The following is a 26902-nucleotide window of genomic DNA, read 5'->3' as shown; positions in this document are numbered from 1 at the left end:
TTATGGAAGATTGTTAAATGACTTATCAATTCAGAGGTTAAAGAATTTTAATCCACAATTCCTAGTTTCTGCCTTTTGATTCAAAATATGCAAAGATCAGTTTTTCCAAAATAAAAATGATTAAAAATCAGGATCACTTGACTTTATGTTAATTAAGTTGTCCTGCTCTTGCAACGTTACCCCATGTCTGTATACCATACTAGAAATAATGAAGAGTAAAGCCAGAAAAAGGGGAGCCTCAGTGTTCATATTCAGGTTCTGAAAAACACCAGCAGATTGTGCTTTACATCTAATCAGTGTTTTCTTTCTTCCCTGCCAATTTACTGCAGCACTTATTGAATGTGGAAAAGATTCAAGCAATCATGAGCTTTCTACCTATCATCTTGAATCAGCTCTTCAAGGTTCTGGTACAGAATGAGGAAGATGAAATCAGTACAACTGTGACCAGGTACCCATACACAAGCTGAGAACGAGCTGGTAATCTGTGGTTGCAATGAAGCTTGGCTTCTAACTGTCCAGGCTCCTAATGGGGGAGGCTTACCTTTCATGGAACCCTTAGCTCAAAGAAATTTTTTAAAGATTTATTTATTTATACAAGAACCCCGGTATAGGCTAAATGCACGGAGGGTGAGAGAATTCACCAGAGACAGAGCGGGGAGCAGAACAGGCAGACTGACGAAATACGCTGCTGAGGGGAGCAGCAGGCGAGACAGGAGAGGTCTGCTGTGCCATGTGGGATTCTCCCCGCTGGCCGGGAATCGAACCCACTCTGCAGAGGCTGCAGACAGCTTCACAGAGCTGCGCTCAACCCACTGTGCCACCAAGGAGGCCCCCTTAGCTCAAATTTATGTACTTCTCACTCTTGAATTCTTACCTCTTATCACCTATTATTATCATAGAGAAAAGCTTTAGACCTCTTTTTAAATTTTTTATGTGTGTTTTAATTAAACATTCTTTTAGCTAATTAAAGATTCCCATGCAATTGTAAGAAATAATATAGAGACCCCTGTTTCCCTGTACCCAGTATATCCCAATGGTAACATCTTGCAAAACTTTAGTACAATATCACAACCCAGATATTGCCACTGATATCAAAAGATCAGGATACAGAGAATTTCTATCCACAGATCCCTCATGTTACCCTTTCATCCCCACCCACCCCTTAATCTCTCACAACTACTAATCTATTCTGTCTCTAAAATGTCATTTTAAGAATTTTAAATATATGTATGCATATTAAATTATTGTATATCAGATATATATGAATGTATAATAAATTATTGAATACATATGTGCACATACATGTACATTTAAAAGTATGCAACCTTTTTGGAATTAGATTTTTTTCACTCCATATAATTCTTTGGTAATTCAAGGAGGTGGTTCTGTCTGGCAATAGCTCATTCCTTTTCATTTCTGAATGCCTTACATACCATAATATGTCTACCAAATGATAGCTTGAGGACTATCTGGGTTGTGTCCAGCTTGAGGTAGATTTTATGTGGATATAAGTTTTAATTTTTGTGGAATAAATGCCCACAAGTAATATTGCTGGGTTGTATGAGAGCTGCATGTTTACTTTTTAAGAAAATACCTGTTTTCCAGAGTGCCTGCATCATCTCACATACCCATTAGGCCTTTATGAAAAGAATATTCAATTTTTCCTTAGCTGCTCTCAGTTCAATCTGGCTGTGCTGCCCACGTTCTTAAACCATTATTATTCTGTCTGGCGACTCTGATAACTAGAGTGTCCTCTTTATGGAGATAATGTTTTGAATTATTGAATCATATACCCCTGATATCTATTCTAAAAATATGTTACTCATAGAGTTCTAAAAAAAATAAAAATAAAAATACTCTTGACATTGAAATGCTTCTAGGCCCTTCCTGACTCTCAGGCTTATTATTAGCATTTTTCAGAATCAGTCTTCAGCCTCATTTTGAAAGCCTAAAGCCCTGGAAAATTCAAATATCTCTAATAGTTCCACAAACAGCCACTTTGGCTCCAGATTAAATTTCCAGCAGTGCCTTCAGCTGATGCTCCTTCAGTATCAGTTTGTGAGTCTGTGCCAGCAAGGCTTTAAATATTTCAGCTCATAGATCTGCTGAGCTGTTCCCAAACACTACAACCACAGAGTAACTGGAGTGTTAACTGAGTGACAAACCCCCACCCTGCACCCGCCACTACTTGAAACCCTGCCCCAGTAAAGGAGAAAACAAAATCCTACACATCAACCTCATTGCTCTTCCCACAAGTATCTACGGTGCCTCTAGGCTGGAAGGCAAATCCTTTTAACATGGAACGTGATCATTAATTGGACATTAAAAATCTTATGTTTTTAATCAGGTACAAAAATGATACCTTTTCCGAGAAAACAATATTAACAAAAGTGCAGACAATAATAGTATATTCAGCTCGTACAAAACGTCTCCCATGTGCAATGGCAGCTGTCAGACGTGACTTCTGTCTTAGTGCTTCTGTCTTAGGTTTCTGGGTTGGAACTGCCTAATTGGTATCATAGATCTTAGAGGATCTAAAATCATAGAGGGGTCAGGAAGGGTGTCTGAAATTGGTTCATCCGTTCGTTCAGTAACTAGAGAGCACTCAGTTTACCAAGTACTCTGAGGAAAAACCAAGTGATAATTTCCTGCCTTCTTGAAAGGAGCACTGAACAGCTTTGTTTCTCCAGGGTATTGACGGACATCGTGGCCAAGTGCCACGAGGAGCAGCTGGAACACGCCATCCAGTCATACATCAAGGTATAGAGTCACTGCTTGCATATTAGCCATTACCCCTAGCACCGTGGCTGTCGTGTTTGCTGTCTGCCATAGTGGGGACCTCTCCCTCTGCCTGGACAGTGCCACCTCTGGCATACCCAGAATTCCCTTTAGCTACTTGCAATGCCAGCTGTTTGCATTGATAGGCTAGAGGTAGCATTTAAATATAGAAATGTATCAATAATATGTACATGTGCCAGTGGATTTTTATGTGAGAAGAGAGGGCAAAGAAAGAGAGAAGAGAAAGCTATTGAAGTCCACATTGCAAATAAATAAAACTCCTGTGTCAATTGATGGAAGATTTTTCCTGTTGGTTTGTTGAATGCTCTGTGTTTCTTCTGTAATGTTTTCTTAGCTCTTTTTATTGTTTTCTCAGGCATTATTTCATTTTCCCAGTTACTGTATATTTGTACCTGCCTCTGGTATGTTAAGTCCTTTCTCCTCCAGCATGAGTCACTAGTCCATCCCATCAGTGCGCACTGCTTCTTCCAGTGTCTTCTGTCAAGTGTTCACTCAGACTTGTTTATATTCTCATTTCCAGTTGGCCTGTGGATTAATGCCAGTGAACTTGGGATGATGTTTGCACATTCTAGTTCATGCCTAAATGTCATCTTCTTGACTGAAAAGAACCCATCTAGAGAGCATTAAAAGTACTTTATATTATAATACACAGAAGACTTCAATTTCTATTTTTTGTATTGATAAGTTAAATCCTTTTGAGACAGAGACATTTTTTAAATAAAAATATTCTATTAGTATATATGAATAGACATATATCTGTATATTTTAGATGTCTAGAAAGATAACTAAAGAAATAATTGGGCTAGAGATTTACAAAAAAAAATCTCTCGTTAAAGAAATTTCATTCTGGAATGTACCCCTGAAATGCCATAAGCTAGAGTTTTGTTTTTTCACTACAGTTTTTTAATCTATGTATTTTCTAGCTGCCAGATGTTAGATCAGCTAGTTGTAGGTGATTTACCAAATACCTAAATATGGGTATGTGCCCTTGTTTAAAATAACCCTTAAGACAAAAATAGTAAATTACAGTAATTTCCTAATATGATCTACATTTCAATTGCAGAATCCAGTTCTACTTGCAAATACCTTTTCAATTTGTTCTGTTTAGAATATCCATAGCTCACTTTTATAGGATATTGGTGAATTTACCATTCAACAGAATCATCGACAGAATGTTTACCTCCCAATTGTCCATTTCAGTCTCCAAAGGGACTGAGAAAAAAAACTGTTAAGCCACATTCACACAGGCATCTTCATTCTAACACAAGTATAACTTGCCTTGTTCCAATGCAGTCACTGAAAATTACATCAAGAACCCACTGATGTGTGACAGGTGTGTGACAACCAAGGCCAGTTTCTATATGAACCTTATATCAGCTCCCAAATTGTGATGCTTTTGGCAAGGTGACTGGAAATAAATGCATCCTGGTTGATCTTTATTTTCAACCATAATGTCTGAAATATCCTGATGAGACCATTTGACTTTGTAGTACAGGAGGTTGCTTATTCAGTTTGCTTTGAAGTTGTTCAAATCCAGAACACCTACATGGATTTCCAGCTGATAACAATCCCTAAGGTTGTTTTATAACATTGTATATCCAAAATAAATACATCCTAATAAATTTTACTGGCATTTTACTCCAGAGACAACACCGAATAGCATGTGTGAAACTAGATTCTAGTCAAGGTTAGATAGTGAACTTGAGCTTTCAGCTCAAAAATGAACCTCATTTTTCTCCTTTGTGAAGTGAGGTGGGATGGACTAGATCAACATCCAGTTCTGCAATCTGTGCTTGGACTCCTGTCACAGTACACAGCTGACAGTCTGATCTTGACCAGGGAGTCTGATTTTTTTTTTTTACCCTCAATGGGAAAAGTTATTTTTGACATATAGACAGACAGGAAGCTCTACCTACAAGTTGGAGTTTAATGAAAACTGATGGGCTGCTACCAACACGTCCTTTGACTTTCTTGAAAGATGTGATATTCAATGTAAAATTTTTATTTATTCAGAATAAATGAAACACCATTTCAAGTTCAGTGGTGCTAAATGCTGCTAACTCACCCCATCTACAATATCCAAAATGCACACATACACTGTATTTTTCAAAGATATATGTCTAAAGTTGATCTAATTAAGTGCTATTATTAAGTTTACAGCAATTCATGGTGCTGACATATTGTAACCAAAATGTAAAAAATATATATATTTCAGAGCTATTGAAATGCCCTTGAGGCTAAAATCTGTGCATGGGATTAGATAGGTGATGACAACATTACTGTCATATGAGTTAAAATCCATGAGGAGGGAAACTCATATTTCTTTATTTTAGTTTCATATAGTTGTTAGCTTTGTCTTTCTCCCCCTTTGCAATAAACATGGAGAAGTCAGACCCCATTGGGATGACTTAGGTGTCAACAGGCTATGAAGTTCAAAGAAATGATTATACATCCAAATGCAAATATGCTTCTGCTTTGAGGTAGTTTCCCGCCTGCCTTTGCTCTTGAACACTGAATTGTGAGCATAACAAAATGACCTTCCTTGAGGCAAACCCAACTCATAAGTAAAATACTATAATCCAGTAATAAATGCTTTATATTTGAAATATATGTGCATAAATTGAGACTGATATTCTTAAAATATATGAAGAAATATTGAAAGGTGAATCATTGCATGCACTGACTGGTGCTTTCCAAAATCAATCTCTTGAGAAAAAAAGAAGTAAGCAGTATTTGTTATCTTACTTATGACCAATGTTCATGGACACTTTGGTAGCTGTGGCTAAGCATGAGACAGTAGACCCTGGGCTTGTGGGAAGCTCACCTACCAGCCTCTGGAAGGCACCTGCTTCCCCACCTGGCTGTTTGAGTGGGTGCTCTACCCTTTCAGGATGAAGAATTGCCACCATGCTACCTGTTACCAGTGGAAGGAAGAAGGGAAAAGGTTCCAAGTAGGTGGGTCAAAGCCCTCCATGTTTCCTTGAACCTGCTCAATTGCCCTCTGACTCTTTCACCTGATTTCTACAAAAAGAGTTTCAAGGAGAGCTTAGGTGAGCCAGGCCTTACCTTTGCAAAGCTCTAAATAGGAGCAGGTGTGGACTACACTTATCATGGGGTCTTCATTTATTTCATGACAAAATCCAGCATGTGCAAATAATGTTGAGATATGAGTTATTTGTTTGACATGACTTTGAAGCTTTGGCTTTTAAAGTGTTTAACTTTTTTCAATGTTTGAATTTTCTTCAGTTTGTCTTCAAGACCATGGTATGCAAGGAGAGAACTATACATGAAGAATTGGCTAAAAATGTGACTGGTCTTTTGAAATCAAATGACTCAACAACAGTGAAGCATGTCTTAAAGGTAAAGAATCAAAAGGTGGCCCTGTAATTGTTAGTACTAAGGATAACTCACTCTCACCCCTAGAAGGTGATAGGAGACACTGATTTTCTTATAGTTTCTAGCATACGGTGCATATGTTGCATGTAAAAATAGTAACAGAATAGATCTATGTCAAGAGAACAGATGTCCTTAAAAAGTAGAATGGACCCAAGTTAAGTCCTTTGGCCTAAATGCAAAATCCATTAAGAATGATCTAAAATGTTCAAAAATGATAATTATGGTTGCCTCCCTCAAAAATGATAATTATGGTGCAGGGGTTAAAGTCTCAGCACTATCAAGCTATCACCAGCTACTGTGGCATGAGTTTGATCCCCCACTAGGAGCTGACCCACATGGTGCAGTAGACCTCTCCTGTCTCACCCGCTGCTCCCCTCAGCAGTTTATTTCAGTACTTATGCCTGTTCTGCTCCCCATTCTATCTCTGGTAAATCCTCTCACCCCACACATCTCTGGTCTACACCCCTGTTCTTTTATGCATAAATAAATAAAAATAAATCTTAAAAAAAACTATGGTAATTATAGCAAAAATAAAGTTTGCTGAGTTTTTAGTCATGGTGAGAAAAATTCCACAGTGAGAGGATTAGTGGCAACACTAATTAATGATTCTACAGACAACAGAGAGGAAGTAGAGAAACAACCACTCTTTGACCCCAAAAGTTGAAAAGCTTATATTTGTAGAAACAGAAGGAAGGCATGGTAAGAAGCTTAGAAAAGAATAGCTCTAAGTTTTAATATAATAGTGAATTTAGTCCTCAGGTAAATTAATTATCTATCTTGACTTGACAGATGAATGATCGATTATTTAAGTAGCTAGAAAGAGAAGCCAGGATCAATACGCCTCAGTACACATTCACTAAAATCAGTTATCTGTGGCCAAGCAATTTGTTCAAATTAGTCTTAGAGGTATATTCATTCCGTGTACTCAACAAATAGGTCCACATGCCTCTATGTAGAGGCACCATCCTCGGTACTTCCTTGCAGTAGAGGATCAAGATGTCCACCCTTGGGGAGCTTACATTCTACTTGGGGGTAAAAACAATAAACTACAGACATAATAACAAAAGTAATACATTGTATGTTAGAAGGTAAGGAGTAGTCAGGGAAAGAAAGGGAAGGGGGAGCAGCTAAGGGTATTGGGTGAGGTTTGCAGTTTTCAGTAGGATGTTCAAGACAGACTGGTCAAGACAGACTGGAGATAAGCAAGCTGGCCCTGTGGGTGTTCAGAGTAGAACAGAAGGGAAGAGGGTAGACCAGTCCAGTCCTACCACCTGGTGTGCCAGAGGGGTGATGGGGAAGTCAGTGCGGCTGGTGCCAGGTGAGCAGGGAAGAGAGAAGGCCAACAGAAGTCAGAATCGTGAGGGAAGTTGACAGGCAGTGTAAGCCCTCAAGGCAGAGCCTTGCAATCAGAGGGAAATGAGGACAATGAGAGGGTCCTGAGCAGAAGAGTGACATGAGCTAACCTTGGATTAAAAGGATCACTCTGATGGCTGTGGAGAGAAGGGTCTGTGGAGTCAGGAGGATGGAAACAAGGACACTCGCAGGGCTGCGTACTGTGTACTGGCACAGGAGGTGTCTGGGGAGAGTCAGTTTCCCTTAGAGGACAAGGTGAAGGGGATGCTTGGAGGGAAAATCAGTTTGCAATACTATAGAAATTTCCAGAATGCAACTCTGCCCCTTGACATGCCTCACCATGCTCACCGCCAAGGTTCTAGTACCCTTTCCTCCCACCCCTTCCCATCGGCCTCTGGTAGACACCATATTTCTCACAGAGTCCACAAGGGTTATTTTTGTTGTGACTCTTTAATTCATTTCCTTTGGTTATTTATAGTTCACGTATGAGTGAAACCCCACAATTGTCTTTCACTTTCTGACTTAACTTCACTTAGCATGATCAACTCAAGTTCAGCCCATGTTGTTGCAATAGGCAAGAGTCCATCTACTGTGATGGCTGAGTAGAATTCCCTACAAACAAAAACAGGTATTGATGCCTGCGCGCAGTCTAGACCGAGTGAGGGCCTGCTGCAGGGACAGCATTTGGGTGTGCAGCCTGGGTGGTGTACGTGTGCACAGACCCCTCGGGGTGCAGGACAAAGCTTTGGATGAGAAGAGGGGAGACCAGTGACCTGCTCTCCCCAGGCCCCCTTCCTGAAGTGGCATTCCAAGCCCTTGTGAAGTCACATTTGTCAATGGACCAGGGACAGACAGTTTATTTACCCATTCATTAGCTTAACGTCAAACTTTTACATCTTTCGACTTGTGGCTTCCATTTCTCTTGCCTCTAGTCCTAAAAATGTTACATTTGGGCCTACTGTGATTTTTTTAATATAAAAAGTTTAATTTTGTTTCACTGAATGAAACACTCCACCATGAATATTTCATAAGATCACTGTCTCATCAGCCATGTTGAGTAAACCAGGATTGTGGTTTAGTATAAACATTCTTGAGATGACTGAGGAACTGAAATGCCTGCCACTTACTTTTAACAATAGATTTTGATAATTTTCCACCCTACATAATAAAGGATATATTGGGTTGTCGGAAAAGTCATGACACGTTTTTGCTTGAAAAACAGAAAAAATGTCATGACTTTTCCAACAACCCAACATTATTGCTCAAAGAATGTATTTTAAGATAAGGATTTTATAATAAAGGACAGAATTATCATTATTTTACCATAAGATAATAAATTCTTTGTTTTCTTTTCCTAACAGCATTCTTGGTTCTTCTTTGCAATTATCCTAAAATCAATGGCGCAGCACTTGATGGACACCAACAAAATTCAGGTAGGATCATAGGTATTGTAATGTCATCCAATAATTATGCTGATGAATATGTTCTCATTAATTCCATTTTATTTACTTTATGAATCTTTGTGATTTATGTGAATTTCTTTTTATGAGGCAGAAATGACTGGGTGTGTCAGTAGAGGTCTTTCAGAAATAAATGCCAGAGCAAAATTGGTGCAGACAGCTGCAAAGGCTAAGGGATGAGGAAGGTCTAATCCCTGCAAAAGGAGAGAGTAAAGGAATCAGGGTTAATAGAGAGGGTCTTGCCATGAGAAAGCCTTTGCCGGCTTGCGGGGTGGTCTCAGGGAAGAATGTTCAACAGGAGAGCCCTGCATTGGGGAGATGGTCTGACTTGGACCCTTCAAGCTTAATTATTGACTTGGAGCAGATAAGGGAGAGTGTGACCTTGGCACGAACACCTGAGTGGATCCCAGAGGTTCAACAGAATTCTGTAGAATGTGTCATGAAGGAACATTTGAGCTATGCACCTTGAATGCTGCCACCCACAGTTTGCACCACATGTCACACCCATTCGTGAATCTGCTCCTCCACAGTCCCCATCAACCTCTCTTTAGCAAAGGAAACTTATAAGATGGAGTATAATGGGAATGACTGTGGCCCCTGATACTGCAGGTGGTCTTGGGGTCCTACATAATCCCTCCTCTGCCATCCACTGTAAAGTCTGCTAACCCTCAGCCAGCATCTCTGAAGGTTTTGGTGACTTTGCCTATGTTGTGACTCTCATTAGAGTGACCCATTTCAAACAGGAGCAGTGAATTCTTGGACCTGAGGGGGACATGTGGAGACACATAGGGTTTTAGTCAGTATGTTACACAATCTCACAGGCAAAGCATTCTGCATTGCGTGGAAAAATTAACTTGATTGTGACGTCCTGCTGGTACCATGGAGTTAAATCCGCTGGAAGTCACCATTTCAAATCATTATCTGTATTTATCAGTTATTCATTCATTGATTTTGTGTAGTTGCATAAGAAATCTGGTGTGAAAAATCAAAATAATTGATGTTTAAATTACATGAAGAACTGTCAAACAAGGGCCTCCCTGGTGGCACAAGGTGTTAAGTCGCAGCACTATGAAGCAATCCGCAGCCACTCCAGCATGAGTTCAATCCCCAGCCAGGGTGTTACCCACATGGTGCAGCAGACCCCTCCTGTGTCACCCGCTGCTCCCCTCAGCAGTGTATTTCAGTAGATCTACCTGTTCAGCTCCCCACTCTGTCTCTGGTGAAACCTCTCACCCCCTGTACCTCTGGCCTGTACCCCAGTTCTTATATGCATAAATAAATCTTTACCAAAAAAAAGAACTGGGAAAAAATCTAGAATAATAGTCACTAGGCCATTAATGGGAGTCATTTCCTGAGGAAAAATGGGGAGAAATTAAAATGTGAGAGGTCATAGAAAATGGACACATTCTTCCTTGTACATTGCTACTTTGTTTGACTATTTTGCATTGAATATTTGTTATAATTTACTCTTTAACGACAAGGTGAAAAAATTATTGACTAAAATAAAAGGAAAATTAAATGAAAATGATGGGAATAATGACCTTGAAATTAAAAGGGCTTCTATTTTATTATTGCTTTCAACTTTTCAAAAGGATTCTTTTTGTTTGATGATATATAAAATGAAGTGAGTCTTTCAGTTAATTTTTTTCCAGGCTTCCAGTATTTCACATGCCACATTATAAATAAATGATCCATTCTTTCCTTAGCTTTCCCGGGTTCAAAGGTTTCCTGAATCTTACCAAAATGAATTGGACAATCTGGTAATGGTCCTATGCGATCACGTGATTTGGAAATACAAAGACGCACTTGAAGAAACAAGAAGAGCAAATCACAGCGTTGCCAAGTTTCTTAAGGTACAGTTCTATCCAAGGTCACAGTTCCGTTCCTGGCCCCGTGAGAGCGGATGCGATAAGGTCTAAATGTGAATCGATCACATCTTCATCTATGACAAAGAGTCAAAACCAGCACAATTAGGTGAATACTTAACATCTCCTGTCTTTACTGCCTGAAATACTTTTTAATTTTTGTTTCCAATTTGGTCTCCTGGAACTAAGACCAAGGTTAGATAAAAGTATCCATTTGAGGGTTGTCAAATAAGAGCACTTCTAAATATTTTAAAAGAAAAATAATTCAAGTTTTGAAAGAAATTTCACTGTGCATTTTTCTTCCCTCAGGCATTTCTGCCTTTGAAGTGGTGCTGTGATTGGTTGTGGCTCTAAGATTGATGCCATAGAGACACTTTGGGAAACTTTGGGGGATTTTGCATTTCTGTTCTATGACCTCCAGGCTCTTTTTCAAATGGTGAAAATAGGGCCTCCCTGCTGGCGCAGGGGATTAAGTCTCAGCACTAGGAAGCTATCCGCAGCCACTGCAGCAGGAGTGGCTCCCCAGCCAGGGAGCTGACCCACATGGCGCAGCAGACCTCTCCTGACTCACCCACTGCTCCCCTCAGCAGTGTATTTCAGTGGATCCACCTGTTCTGCTCCCCATTCTGTCTCTGGTGAATACTCTCACACACCCTCACACCTCTGGCCTACACCCTAACTCTTGTATGCATAAATAAAATAAATCTTTAAATGATGAAAATATTATGCACTAATCACGTATAAGGAATATTAACTCAATTAAAATATTGAGCAATTTCTATACTAAATATACGTAAGTATACATGTATACTTACAGAAAGCAATATATATGTATATGCACACACATATAATTATATATTTACATATATGATAACACAATTAGTATAGTTCTTTGGTTTCCTGACATGCATACTGAATTGAGAAGGAAAATGCAGAGACAATAAAAAACTAATGAATTACCATTTACCAGATGATTCACCCAACTGAAAAGTTAGTTTTTCTTCTCTTCCTTCTTTTCTCCAACTATTGACTACTGAGGCCTTGATAAGCCACTTTTATTTTTTTAAGTAGATCCCAGAACATGCTGGATAGACATGAGGCTTTATAGATATATAGATAATGTATACTATATAGATAAAATATACTAACAACATAAGTTAAGAGGCTGTGGAAGTAGTTGGAAAATAAGCCTGAGTTGTCTTGTTGAGTCTTAATCCAGCCTAATTTCTAGTTTAATGTGTTAAGCATTATTTCAAAGGATACACTGTATTTTTCCTCATTCTGAATTTATTTTTTCTTCAACATTTCTCCTCTCATTTTTGTTTTTATATTGCTTCTAGAGAGAGAAAGGAATGGGGCTGAGGGACGAGAGTAAAGGAGAAAAATATTACTCATATTCTACAACATTTTAAGAACGATAGGAATAAGGTTTATTACTGTGAAGATCTTTTATTTAAAGCACTTAATAGGAGAGAAAATTTGGAGCAAATGATAATATGATACAATTAATAAGCAAAATATGTTCAAAGAAATATCTGTAATATTCCTCCCTAAATTTCAAAGAATGATGGGTAAGCATGTCTCTTAAAAAAAGACTCCTTCTCTACTCTCCTGGGCTTCAATACTCTGTACCTATTGGAATAAATGTATGTTTTCCTTGGAACACATTTGTTCAAAGATGGCTGCTGATGCTTCATAAACTAAAGTCTACAGGGGAGCAAACAAAAGCTGTCCAAGATGAGAAAGGACACAATGAAGCAGACAGCTGCTGGTGGTGCAGGTGGTTCTGTGAGATTTGGAGGTTCAGAACACAGCAATGCAAATTGAGAGCAATGCTTGTATGTGGAATTAATAAATAGAAACATTAGTTTAATGATTGTGCATTAGAAAATCCCTCTTACACACATTGTTTTCAGTTTCAAGAGCATTTGTGTTGACACAGAAAAATTTTTTCTTTACACTTGTTTATGAGATAACTTGTTTGAATTAAAAGAAAAAAAGGGACAGAGAGGAAGTGATTTTTCATGCAAACGTGCATGGAGTCATTTGCTCCAATGCCTCTAAAGTGATGAACTTTGAGGGGTCTCCCTGGTAGTTCAAGGGGTTAAGACACAGCACTATGTAGCTATCCACAGCCACTGCACCACGAGTTCGGTCCCCAGCCAGGGAGGTGACCAACACGGTGCAGCAGACCTCTCCTGACTCGCTCACTGCTCCCCTCCTGTTCTGTTCCCCCCTCTGTCTCTGGTGAATCCTCTCACCTCCCACACTTCTGCCCTGTACCCCAGTTCTTGTAAGCATAAATAAATAAATCTGTTTAAAAAATTAAAGTAATGAACTTTGAGCTTGCAGGTGTTCAACACTGCCCACTGCCACTTGGATTACACAGTTCAACTCTGGTAACATTTACTGACTCAACTGATACATCAGATGACTTTGACCTCTTTTGTTTTCTTTAATTCTACACTGTGGATTAGCTGTCACTGGAATTAACAATTGAAATTAAATTGCACTACCTTACTTTGCCAGAATTATTTCCCAAGATGAAGAGTGGGGTCTCTGGTGTGGGTGTGTACAGACACCCTGACTCACTTCTTTCACTTCATATCTTGAGAAAGTAATATCTTTGCAGCAATTTTGCAAAATCCTTGTACATTTTCCTGACTGTCCTCTCAATGTAGGTCAGAAGTGAGATATGTGACTGCTTAGCAGTTTTTATATTTTTTCCTTGTTTTGCTGTTAATCTGGGCCACAGCCCTACTTACCTGAGCCTCCTGTCTAAATACTTTTCTTTTGCAAGTCTCTTCCCAAGGAGGTGGCAAAGGAAGGTCATTCTGATTTTTACTTTCCTGCTCAGACAACCATATCTTTTTAACCACTTGCCTAACTAATCACTATATTTCAATTAGCTTTGAGAAACCACTTGGAAATCCTCTAATAGAAGAGAGTTAATTTGTTAGCAAAATATGTTTAAAGAAATAGCAGCACTGTTTATCCCTAAACATCAAAAAAGTATGGCTAAGTGAATTTCTAAAAGGGAAATATCTTTGTATCTACTCTCTGGCTCAGATGCTCTGTGCTTTGGGGATAATCCACGCTTGCCAGAAAGCTCATCTTCGCAAAAGCTGCTATGAGCAACTCATAAACTAATGTCTAAATAGGATTAAATGACATCAGCCAAGATGAAAAGCAAACGAAGGCAGTGGTTGGTCAATTATATTAGAAAAGGTGGGGACACTCAGGGTTTGTTTTGTAATTTGGGCTTTCATAGCTCATTATGAATCAGTTATAGAAGTAAATGCTCATTGTTCTCACAAATGGTGGTGTCAAATAGATTTTTAATTCTTTCCAGCAATGTATTTTTGCATTTACTTTGGAATATTTGACTTTCAATGTATTAAGCCAACATGAGAAAAAGTTTGGTGGGGTTTAATTTATCCTCTTAATCAGGAATGTGGGGACTTTTTCTGTAACAGGTCAAATACTAAATTATCTTTAGCTTTGCAAGCAATATGGCCTCTGCCACAACTACCCAACTTTGTTGTGACAGCTCAAAAACAGCCATTGGCCACTAAAACACACAGTATTTAAGTGACTGAGACAAGGCTATAATATTTAATTGCAAAGAGCCCCCCTGGTGGAGCAAGGGCTTAATTGTCAGCACTATGAAGCTATCCACAGCCACTGCCGCATGAGTTGGAGCCCCATCCGGAGAGCTACCCACATGGCACAGCAGACCTCGCCTGCTTCGCCTGCTACTCCCCTTAGCAGTGAATTTCAGTAGCTCTGCCTGTTCTGCTCCCCACTCTTTCTCTGGTGAATCCTCTCACCCCCCCACACACACACCTCTGGCCTGCACCCCAGCTCTTGTATGCATAAATAAATAAGTCTTTAAATATATATATATACTTAATTGCAAAGATCTAAATGATGTTTTCTAAAATTGATAATTATGGACTTGTAACTTTCTGACCTTTGTACTATTTCTAATACTTCATTTCATCGTTGTATGTGAATGAGCACTTATGAGGGATTTTTTTAAAAGCAATTAGATGACACATATAGGAAACTGTTGTTTTACTTCAATGTGTTTAATCACTTTTTCTAAAATCTTTAATGATCCTTGAAATAAAAATATCTGAATTTATCTTCAGCGCTGCTTTACGTTCATGGACCGGGGCTTCGTGTTTAAGATGGTCAACAATTACATCAGCATGTTCTCCTCTGGCGACCTCAAGGTAAGACCAGTGCAAGAGTGCGGGCTTTCTAGTTTAGTAGCAATGGCATTATAAATAAATAATCTGGGCTCTACATAGATCTGCCTGAAACAGGAACCTGTCCATTCTTTGCATCAAAAATTAACTTCTGTGTCAACTAGACACAATCCACTGAATATGTCTCCCAAGTCTGGGTTCAGGGGGTCAAAGGCAAGTGGAATGAAAGTGTTTATGTTTTCCATCTATTTCTGGTGGGTGAGGAAGGAGTGGTTCTCTCGGCTACAATCCCTGGTACTCCAGTTTGCTTGTATTCTCTGGGTTTTAGCACTGAAAGTCCCACTTTCTTGGAAACTACAGTCTAGGGCAAAATCAGACAGTGGCTGCCCTTCCTAGTAGCATGTATGGGGAGACAGGCAGAGACATTGCCCTCCAGAGACCTGTGATTGTCCACATGCCATCCCCACACCAGCAAAGTCCCATCACCTCAGAACTGAGCAGCCTCAGAAATGAGCAGCTGCACCTGTATCAGACCAAGACTCAAGTCTGAGAGCCACTGGGCTGGAGTCTGGCATGTGCTAGAGGAAAATAAGTCTGGAAATAAACTAGTCATAGAGTATCCATTAAGGTTTCTTGAGAAGCATATTGCAGAAACTCACTTCAATTAGAGCACAAGGGGACTTATTGGCAGGACGTTGGGAATAAACAGCATGGATGAAAGGTCTGAAGGACAGGGTATGGAAAAAGAGCAGGAGCCGAGGCACTTCCGGGGCACAGAAGTAACCTCACAAAGGAAGAACCTTTTGGCCAACCTCTGCCCCTGCTTAAATGAATCAATGGCAATGGCAACCATTCTCTCCTCCTGCTCACGATTTACATTTCAGAGAGGCTGGCCAATTTGGGTCACATGCCTGCCTCTTAAAGAGGGAAGCTGGAGCACCTGAACTAATAGTGCCCCATTAACCTTTACCCTTCAGAAGCAAGGTCAGTCCCCTAAGGGAAGCTGTTGAGGTATTGCAAAGGAATAACCAATGTAGAGAATCCAAAAGTAAATAACGATCTTCTTACAGCATTTCCTGCCATGCTCAGGAGATTCAACTTTAATTTTTTGGCAGTGGATATTGACTTTGAACTACAAGGATTATGAGAGTCCAGTTCTCTCTGTAAATATTTTTTGAAAGAATTTTCTTCATTAGTGCTCCAGTTACACATACATGTACAGCATATCCTTTTAAATATAATCCCAGTGGACCTAAGTTACATATATTCTTCAAAGACCAAACAGAATATGCTCAAAGAATAATTAACAAACTTTAATTATGTTCCTGTTCACTTGATATTCAAAAATTAAGTCAGGTACTATCCTTGTTTGAAATGGCAGTTTTTTAAATTATTGAGTTAAGTTGCTACAAAAGAGAATTCTAAAATACTGAGCAATTGGAATATATTTTATTTTGGAAGTTGATATTCGTGAATATGAAAAACAAAATCTGAATCTTACAAATATATTCCTTATCTGTCTGGCAGTGACTAAGACAGTTATGAATGTGCTAATTATCCCAGATTGTGTGATCGTTTTTTTGGCAAATGTATTAAGTGGTCTTAGACCATGTTTGGACGGCATTTATCACTGCCCTAATCAAAACATAATTGAAAAGACAGACCTGTTTGCTAGGACGGGAAAAGGTAGAACTAAATTATGCCCTCTGAGGGCACATGGCACACCAAGAGAAAGACACTAATTTTAAATCATCTGCACATGGTCTTCCTTAGCTCCCGGGATCATAGGAGTTGATGTAATGATCTGTTCAATCATCTGAGTGTCATTTCAGAGCTCTGCATATGTGGGGAGGCACTGTTTTTCTTAAAATAATAATATTATGATACAATATAAAAGAAGCGAAGCAGAAACTAAAACAAAAAAAATGACTCGTGAGATCATATCTCATAGAAACTCACTGTGGGTCATGAATGGGATCATTTCCTGGGGTCTTGATCAATTTCCAAAGGTGGGGAATCCGACTGTGTTTACAGCTCTTAAGGGTCACACAGAAGTAGCTTCATCTTTTTAGGCGTAAGAGTCAAGTGTAGATTGTTTCGGTTTAGCTCACTTCCTTCACGTCTAAATAATAATCTTTCTGTTTGCTTCTTTTTCAGACCTTATGCCAGTATAAATTTGATTTTCTTCAAGAAGTATGTCAGCATGAACACTTCATTCCTTTGTGTCTCCCCATACGCTCAGCAAACATTCCAGGTAATTATTCCCAGAATTTCCATCAATTCCTACAAAATAGACACTTTTGTTTGTTTGAACTTTTGTTTGTGGTTATTTTCCTGTTTCCTCAGCTGTGACTTGGGTATTCCACCCAGGTGATCAGGCTGAAATGCCACTGTTGGCCCTTGGTAATGAATACACACACTGTATTTCTGTTTCTTTCTGTGTTTCCTTTTTCATTTAAGACCAACAGAATTAGGAAATGAATGATTGTAAATCAGAGACTAAAACTACAGCTGTATTATCTTTTTTTTCCTGTATGACTCCAAAAACCAGCTTTCCTTTGATTTTTAGAGACAGAGCAGGGAGGACCAGTTGCAATTTGTGAATAGAAGTTCATTTAGAATTATCAGTCAATGTGTGCAATTATGTTAATATGCAGTTTCTCAAAATGAATTTTGTACAAAGGACATTGTTACCTTCAAAGAAGGCAGGCAGGCAGGAGGGCAACACTAAATACCTGATTCCTCTAGGTCAGAAAGAAGCAGAGGTGGGTGTGTGCAGGTAAGAACACCCTTCACACTTTGTTTACTTGCTAAAGCATAATCTACAGAAAACACTTCTACTTATTCTACTTGTTAAAATATTATATGTTAATATTAAATCTATATATACCAGGATGGTCACAGTAGAGAATGACAATAACCCATCTAGACACCAGAAACTAATCAAACATTAAGATGCAAAGAAAATTCTAAAATGATTTAGGAATTTAAAATACTTTTCTGCTAAGCAGTGATTGATTAAATTAGTTTTGCTATTCATGTGAAGCAGAAACTAAGATGGTCAAAAGCCCCCTTCTTCATACTAGAGGTTACACCAATATTTTATTTATTTTTTAAACTTTATTTAATTTTGCATGAAGAATGAGGATATAGGCCAGAGGTAAGGGGGGTGAGAGGACTCACCAGAGACAGAGTGGGGAGCAGAACAGGCAGATCTACTGAAATACACTGCTAAGGCGAGCAGCGGGCGAGACAGGAGAGGTCTGCTGCACCATGTGGGTAGCTCCCTGACCAGAGTTTGAACTCAGGCAATCAGGATGATAACACTGACACTTAACTGCTAGGCCACCAGGGGGCCCTTACATTATATTTTAAAGGAGAAAAAAGTATATTATCAAGCCTAATAAAATTTTTATCACTTTAATCTTAAATAGAAATTGTAGACATTTTTCATTCTCTCTAATTTATAAAACACATTTGATCTAAATTCTTTCACAGAAAAGGGTCTAGAAATGTTGTTTTGGACAATACCATTTTTAGTTTTTTGTTGAATTTTATTTTTTTAAATGAACTGTCATTATTATATTAGACAATCTGGTTAAGACGATCCAAGAAGAGCAATTCTGGTTTTGTCATTTCAATTCCTTTTGGTCTGTTTGTCTTAACAATCCCTTGTCAATATGGTATTATTAATAGTGAACATAAAGATATGTCTTATTTTTTTAAAGATTTATTTACTTTTATGTCTTATTTATACAGCAAATAGTTTGTGATAGAAAAATTACGTGCTCAAGTAGAAAACTAAGAATTAAAACAATTTCTATTCGTGGCATTCTGTTCTAGGGAAATAAATAAGCAAACAAAATAAGTTTTGTCTTAAAACAAAACTTTATTGAAGAGACTCACTTAATTTACAATATGTTTTAATTGTTCAGTATAAATTGCACAGTTATTGAATATGGTGTCTATCTTAGTATGAATTTATCTAAACTTTTGTTTATTTATATTTAATGCAGATCCTTTGACACCTTCAGAATCAACTCAAGAGTTGCATGCATCAGGTAAATAGTGATTATTTTATGCCAAAATATGTCAGCTTCAGTAACCACAGTCCAGTAATATTAATATGCATAGATACTACAAATTTCCAGTTTCCAAATGCTAATAGACATGTATTTAATATCATGTCAAAATAGTGAAGAGGTTCACTGAAGTTTTTGCTGATCATAGATAACTAAATGATTCCCTAACTTGAATTCTTTCACATTTTAATCTTCAAAGTTTGAGAATTTTTTAATTTTTCCCAAACATTGGAAAGTTCCTTACACTATAACATAAATAAAATTCCCAGATACGTGTCTACTCACTGTAACTAACCCTAAATGATACATGGCTGTCAGTGAACCACAGCCTGGGTGTTTCGCAAGCCTGACTGTCCTCTCAAGATTGAGATTCTTAATATCATAGAAAATTTAACTTTACTTGGACCTGTTCCTATCTTATTGATAAAATAGCCTGGGCAAACCTTTGCTCCAGTCATAGGTTGGGAATTAAAGAGTTGTGCTCTGTATCTGACCCCTCACTACTCCTCACTGTTTCATGAGGAATTGTATTTAATCCAATTAATACGCCTTTGATCTTAGCTTCCTTAGCTCCCACCATCGGAAGCATCTCTGTGGACTGAAAAAGTCAAAATGTTTAGTTTGTTCCTGGTCAATTATGAGCCGGAATGTTCCAATAGTTCATTACACTCATCATAGCTACATTATGGCTGTCCCGAGAATTAAATTATACAGTCTGTATGAAGTTCCATAAGCAGTGCTGGCAGAGGATCGTGAGTTCTCACTGCCCCTGGTACGCTAATTAACAGTTATATTTAGGAAGCGCTTTGGACCATTGTGAATTCCAGTAATGTTACTACTGGAAATTTTAACATTCCTTTCATCCTAATTCAGACTCAAGATTTTCCAGCCCCCTTTGATTTTCCTCTCTCATCTCTCATCCCTGTAGTGCGGTCTGCACCTCACACCTTCCAGCGGTCTAATTCATTTCCATCCTGCCTCCATATTAATTAATCAAGAAAACACGGGTCTGCTCAATTCACTGATCTTGAAGCCACTAGTGATGGTACCTTCCCTACAGAAATGCAAATGGTCTCCACAGAAGTTTCTCCATCATCTAGTCCCAATCTCTCTCCCTATTCTCAGTTCTCACCAGTCCTCCCTTGGCTGCTGTGTTACCAGCTCCCACACTGTGCCCCCCATACCTGCACTTCCAGAATTCTGCACCAGCTAAATCTCCATCCCTTCTTCTCCCAACCTCCTCCACTACCTTCCTCTGCTTCCACAACTCGTTGCACCTCTAAATCTTAATTAACAATGTCCTCAAAGGCCCATCTCAACATATTCCTTCTAGGAACATTTCCTTATTCCTCCATATGGGATGCAGTACTATAGGATGTGCCACTTTTGGAGATTTGACATCAGGTATTCTCTGCAGCAGTAACCAAAGAACCTCCCTCTTGGTCCTGAATGGTTCTCTCTTTCATGTCTCCTCTTTATTTTTTTTTTCCATTTACATTGAGAGTTAATATTATGGTTTTTTTTATTTAAATATTTTATTTTATATAATTCTTACATCTTTTTTCATCTTTGCACAATGTATGCATTTTCATTTTGGTTATATTCCTCACACAATTGCACCCCCCCACCCTTATTTTGACTCTAGTCCTTCCTTTCCCCGCCCCACCCTCATGCCCCTCCCCCATAGTGTGTCTCTGGTTTATAGTTGCTTGTTGATTTTGATTTTTACTTTGTATTGATCAAAAAAGATAAAAACATGCAGTTTGCAGCAACATGGATGGAGCTGGAAGGGATCATGCTCAGCGAAATAAGTCAGAAAGAAAAAGGAAAATACCAGATGGTCTCACTCATAGCAGGAATTTAGAAGACCCAAATAAGGGACCAGGAAAAAAGACTAATCATGTCTCCTCCTTAAAGCAAGATTGTATTACTGACTCCCTCCCAGTAATGGGAGCAATTGCTATGTCTGCTTTGATTATAAAGTGATCATTTGTTTTCCAATAACATGATCCCTTTACATTCCCCCAAAGATATGCCTGAATATTCGGTCACCAATGAATTTTGCCGCAAGCACTTCTTAATTGGAACTCTGCTCCGAGAAGTTGGTTTCGCTCTGCAGGAAGATCAGGATATCAGACACTTAGCATTAGCTGTCCTAAAAAATCTAATGGCTAAGCATTCATTTGATGATCGATACAGAGAACCAGTAAGTGACCTTCCTTTCTCCAGAACTTCCTTAAACACCATTTAATGGCTCACTACATTAAATGCGTATCAAATCTACCAATCTATTGATTTCTGTGTGAATCATTTCTTTTGGCCCCCTTTCTGCCTAGGGAAAGCAGAACCAGATAGCAAGTTTATACATGCCCCTCTATGGCATGCTCCTGGACAACATGCCAAGGATTTACCTGAAGGACCTGTATCCTTTCACCATCAACACGTCTAATCAGGTGATTTGCATCATTTTAGAATGTGAATTTTAATAAAGAGTTTGCTTCTTTTTTATGCCCTAGATAACCATCTTCCCCAGACTGTGAGCCAGGGATGGAATAGCACATCTTGCTATATATTTTAAGATGTCACATCAGTGTCATTTAGTTCCACATTGGTCCCTGAAGTCTACTGCCTGGTCCATCTCTTCAGCATTTTGCTTTCATTTTTCTTGCTTCTCTTCTTGACCTTCCAATTCTCTGCAGTTTTTACCAGTTTCCTTTGTTGCATGCATGGCAACCCCATCCTCAGGTGCACACTTCCCCACCCTTCTGCTTGAGTTTTATGTCCTCCTGGTGTTGGGACAGCCGAGAGCCTTGTCATAGCCCCCACCCGGTGGTCGCTTTCCTCCTTGCTCCACTGAGCCAGCACAGTGGCCACACAGCAGCCCACATGGGCTTTATCATCAGTGTTCAGTTCCAGATGAATCAACGCCACTGAATCCAGTAATTATGCAAGCTATTGTGAGCTGAAAGTTAGGGGCCTTGTCTTCGGGTTTTGTTTCTTCTTTGTACCTTTCTCAAATCCCAGCAGTGTCAGTTACTACCTCCATGACCCAACCTCTTAGAGTCACATTTCTTTATCTACGAAGTTAGATAGAAGACTTCCACGGCTGGATTTTTATGAAGATTATATTGTATAACAGAAAACACTTTATCATAAAGCCTTGTGCATAATCATATTTAAAAACTATTTTTGGCAATAGTAATATATGGAGATAACCCATAATATTAATGTATAATCTATATTGTATATCAATAGCCATTACAGCTACTTATTCTATATCTAAAGAAGTTTCCACTACACTAAAAAAAAATAATAAAATCTCATAAATCATGTTTTGACTAAGAATATGGCTTTGACTATATTCCCTTTCACTGCCTACTTTGGTAGAAGACCTTTGCTGGGATATTGAACATCAAATCAACTATGATCTAATTGAAAGTGCAATCAAGAAGACATCCATAGTATACAGTGTTGAAATATGATGAGTCTGCTAATCTCTTCTGTGCTTTGAACACAGGGGTCTAGAGATGACCTCAGCACCAATGGAGGATTTCACACTCAGTCAACTATGAAACACGCAAACTCCGTGGATACATCATTTTCCAAAGATGTTTTAAATTCCATAGCAGGTATATGAGACTTTCCAAAGGCACCTGTGTCTAACACTCATGCCTGTGTACATTGTATCTCATTGTACTTTATGCCCATATTGTGCCCATAATTGCACATCACCTACATGGCAACAAGTATGCTATTTCTCTATAACTAAAGAGTCTTTTACATATTTCTTTGAATGCCTTCTGGCCACTTCCTCTTCTATTTAGCATTCATTTTTACTTGGCTTAAGGAGCAATCTACTCACTGTTATCAAACTGCTTGATTCTGGAAGCAACCTTTCAAGTTTGCATTGCATATAACCTTCTAAATTATAATAGCCCTTCAACTTCAAAGATTATTTTTAAGCACTATTTTGGAAGTGTCAACTTAATTTCTTATAAACTGTCAAAAATTGAAAGCTTCTTCCCCAGAACTATCCTTCTGAACTTTTTTAAAATGGAAACTTACTTGAAAAAGTTTTTAAGAAATCAAAGGAACAAGCTTTACTTTATTTCCATTTTTAATGGGGTAAATTTTCCTAAATCCTTAATGCTGACACAGCCCTTATAATAATACTTAAAATGTCATACATCTTTAATACCAACCCCATGCTCTGTTGTGTCAGCCTTTCACAACACTAGATGTGTCGATCTAATCTTGTGTTGTGTTGATGATACAACAGATGATGTGATCAACATCCTTTTGGTTCATCATTTAGCTTTTTGTCTGTGTGTGCCCATTCATCTCATTATCGTATGTGTGCTGTGGCTTGTGTTTACAGCCTTTTCATCAATAGCTATTTCTACAGTAAACCATGCTGACTCCAGAGCATCCCTGGCAAGTCTTGACTCCAACCCAAGTACCAATGAGAAAAGCAGTGAGAAGACTGATAACTGTGAAAAGGTGAGGGCATCCTCTCAGACTTACCGATTTTGTTCCAAAGTAGAAAGCTCTCTGGCTCGCTCGATCCTTACTGGCTCTTTCATTCCTAGATTCCTAGACCCTTGTCCTTGATTGGTTCAACTCTTCGATTTGATAAGTTAGATCAATCAGAAACCAGGAGTCTTCTTATGTGCTTTCTCCACATTATGAAAACAATTTCAGAAGGTAAATAAAACTCTTTAAAATTAAATTTTAAAAAGTTTTGAGTTTCAGAGCCTGATGTTTCATGTTGTTTCCTTCCAGATACTCTGATTGCTTACTGGCAAAGAGCTCCCAGTCCAGAGGTGTCTGACTTCTTCAGCATTTTGGAGTAAGTTTTAGAGTTGATTACTTATTTTTTTTTCTGGAACATTCAAAATAGCACAGTAAACCATCCTTCATTCTAAGAATAAGTACCCATATAATGATATACTTATCAATAATAATGCATAAAGATTAGATGTACTTCGATGAACAGATAATATAAATAAAAGGGTATGAATAATTAGAATGTGACTTTTTTTTCCCTTTCTAGTGTTTGTCTTCAAAATTTCAGATATCTAGGAAAACGCAACATAATAAGGTAATCATTTTAAATTCTAAAGGGTTGTCTTGGTCTTTTAAAAAGAATTATGACATCTACTAATATATCAGGTAGACTGATATGTCAGAAATCTTAACATGTCAATAAAGATTGCAAGGTTGACCCAGTCAGATTTAGAAGTTTGATGACTTCCCTATATCCACAGTGGATCTAGGAATAATTCAAACTGTCAAGGATAAAAGCACAAAACAGGGCCCCCCTGGTGGCGCAAGGGGTTTAGACGCAACCCATAAAGCTCTTGGCAGCCACTGCAGCATGAGTTCGATCCCAAGCCAGGGAGATACCCACATGACGCAGCAGACCTCTCCTGACTCGCCTGCTGCTCCCCTCAGCAGTGTATTTCGCTCAATGTGCCTGTTCTGTTCCCCAGTCTATCGTGGTGAGTCCTCTCACCCCCACACCTCTGGCCTGTACCCCAGTTCTTGTATGCATAAATAAATAAATCTTAAAAAAAAAAGCACAAAACACACAATTTCTAAGAGGAACCCTTTGAAAAGTGTCTTCTGAATGCACTTATCTATCATTATGTAGTTATAAAGTTTTATCTATTTAAGGAAATACTTCCAGTAAACAAAAATGTAAGCTTTTTGCTGTCAGTTTTTCCCCAAACAACAAAGCCCCTAGCACCTTCCCTAAATGCCAATTCCCAGAAGAAATGTGATTTTATTTTTAATAACATGAAATATTTCATTTTTCAATAATCACCTTGTCAAGTGCCATTCTTTACATATATATATATATATATATATATATTTAAAATACTGAGCTATGATTAAAACTTCAGTTTTCCTTTGCAGAAAAATTGCTGCTGCATTAAAATTCACGCAGTCCACTCAGAATAATGGGACTCTCAAAGGATCTAATCCTTCTTGCCAAACATCAGGCCTCTTACCACAATGGTAAGGTAGCATTTGCTTCATATTTTAAGTTATACATGTTGGGGGGGTTGATACATATATGTGGGATACATATATGTAGGAGATGTGGATACCATGCACCTGTGTGTATGTATATTTCAAATGAAATGCAAATTTTAAGATACTTCATAGTATTTCTTTATCTGCCACACTAGCTGGTAAACACCTGAGAGGTTAGGATTATACTTACTTATATGCATTATAGCACACTGTTTTGCAGGAGAATGAAGCTTAATCAGTATCTTATTTAAATTGAACTTTCAGGTAGACATAATTCCAATAAATGCCTTCTAGAGTTTGCTCATCTCCTAGTGACAGAACTGTGGGCTCAAAGCTCATTCCTTTCAGTATTCAAATATTTTAGCAGTGTTCTTAAAGCTGACATTGTTTTGTAAAGGGCCAAAGGCAATGAAGACATCTGGACACCCCATTAGACTAGTAAGAGGGAGGGTCCTTTTTCATTAGTCCATCCTACGTGAAACATTTGCCCTGAGATCCTACTTTAAATTTCCTCTGGGTCTACTAAAGAAGAATTCTGCAAAAATTTTCTCCAATTTGGTTTATTCTTCCCAAGGGTAGCATCATAATATATAATATGAAAATGGCTATATTTTAGAGAGTTTTAGAAGGAAATGTGAAAGTGTTATATAGCTCATAAATCATAGAATAAATTTTGCTTCTCTGTCCGTGGAGACTCCGTGAAATGTTCTCCTTGTAAGAAAGTAAATGAAAAATACTGTAATGGGCATGTTTTTGTAAATGGCAATAGACTGGAAGACTGGAGACAATTACTTTCCATGTTTAATAGAAACTGCAGCCCCTACAGTTGTGTAGATGTTTGGTGGGTTGGATTTCAGCCTTCTTTGTAAAGCATCCAGACAGATCCTGGCCAATCCCACCCCTCCCTTCCTAGAAATCAGAATGCAGTAGACTCAAAACTTGGAATAAAGCAGCCCAAAGGTCCAAGCCATGCAGCCCAGGATCCATTATTCCTGCAGCTGCAGGAGTCACACAGACTCCCCTGCCTCCTGAAAGCTGAAGTCAGAGCTCCTCAGTCCCAGCCAGCCAGACTGTTTGATTAAACCAGAAATGAGTAAGCCTTGAGGAGTGTGGCAAAGAAGAAACCAGCGTTTCCTTTTAGACCTAAGTCTTCAGGGTTAGGTCTCTTATTACCTGTTTTCCTGAAAGAAATGTTCTATTATCTGGGTCAAATGGGGCATCATAGAAGGAGAAAGGTGAATACTAGATGGTCTCACTTACCTGTGGATATAGAGAAACCAAAGAGTCAAAAAAGACAAACTACAAAAACTATTCCTTGAAAAGTAACCATAGATGTGTAGCAACCAAGAGGGGAGGGGAAGAGAATGGGAGAGGAGACCACAACAAGCAAAAAAATAAAATAAAAATGTAAAAGTAAAGGCCTCCCTGGTGGCACAGGAGTTAAGTCTCAGTGCTACCAAGCTATCCCCAGCCACTGCGGCATGAGTTCTATCCCCAACCAGGGAGCTGACCCACTTGGCGCAGCAGACCTCTCCTGTCTCGCCCGCTGCTCCCCTCAGCAGTGTGTTTCAGTCAGTCTGCCTGTTCTGCTCCCCACTCTGTCTCTGGGGAATCCTCTCAACACCACCAACCCCCGCATCTCTGCCCTACACCCCAGTTCTTGTATGCATAAATAAATAAAAATGAATTTTAAA

General features: G+C 38.6%; 1 protein-coding gene across 7 annotated transcripts in view; it reads left to right on the top strand.

Moving 5' to 3' along the window:
* DOCK10 (dedicator of cytokinesis 10) overlaps nucleotides 1-26902 on the top strand; it is a 244890-nt gene that overhangs the window by 183056 nt on the left and 34932 nt on the right. For 6 of the 7 annotated variants that reach the window (XM_054700111.1, XM_037524147.1, XM_037524149.1 and 3 more), the window contains exons 24-39: nucleotides 330-448; nucleotides 2691-2760; nucleotides 6046-6159; nucleotides 8910-8981; nucleotides 10715-10861; nucleotides 15028-15111; nucleotides 17245-17341; nucleotides 19104-19148; nucleotides 21200-21375; nucleotides 21506-21622; nucleotides 22687-22798; nucleotides 23548-23669; nucleotides 23759-23873; nucleotides 23952-24018; nucleotides 24223-24270; nucleotides 25089-25190. In XM_054700111.1, coding sequence (XP_054556086.1) covers nucleotides 330-448; nucleotides 2691-2760; nucleotides 6046-6159; nucleotides 8910-8981; nucleotides 10715-10861; nucleotides 15028-15111; nucleotides 17245-17341; nucleotides 19104-19148; nucleotides 21200-21375; nucleotides 21506-21622; nucleotides 22687-22798; nucleotides 23548-23669; nucleotides 23759-23873; nucleotides 23952-24018; nucleotides 24223-24270; nucleotides 25089-25190 — 1607 coding nt within the window. The remainder of the gene's footprint in view (nucleotides 1-329; nucleotides 449-2690; nucleotides 2761-6045; nucleotides 6160-8909; nucleotides 8982-10714; nucleotides 10862-15027; nucleotides 15112-17244; nucleotides 17342-19103; nucleotides 19149-21199; nucleotides 21376-21505; nucleotides 21623-22686; nucleotides 22799-23547; nucleotides 23670-23758; nucleotides 23874-23951; nucleotides 24019-24222; nucleotides 24271-25088; nucleotides 25191-26902) is intronic. The other variant, XM_037524148.2, reaches the window with a different exon arrangement.

Source organism: Talpa occidentalis, unplaced genomic scaffold, assembly GCF_014898055.3.
Source record: "Talpa occidentalis isolate TD23 unplaced genomic scaffold, MPIMG_talOcc4v2.1 talOcc4.3, whole genome shotgun sequence".
Taxonomy (NCBI): Eukaryota; Metazoa; Chordata; class Mammalia; order Eulipotyphla; family Talpidae; genus Talpa; species Talpa occidentalis.
The sequence above is the reverse complement of the archived record's forward strand: the minus strand, read 5'-3'. Positions and strand labels throughout refer to the sequence as shown.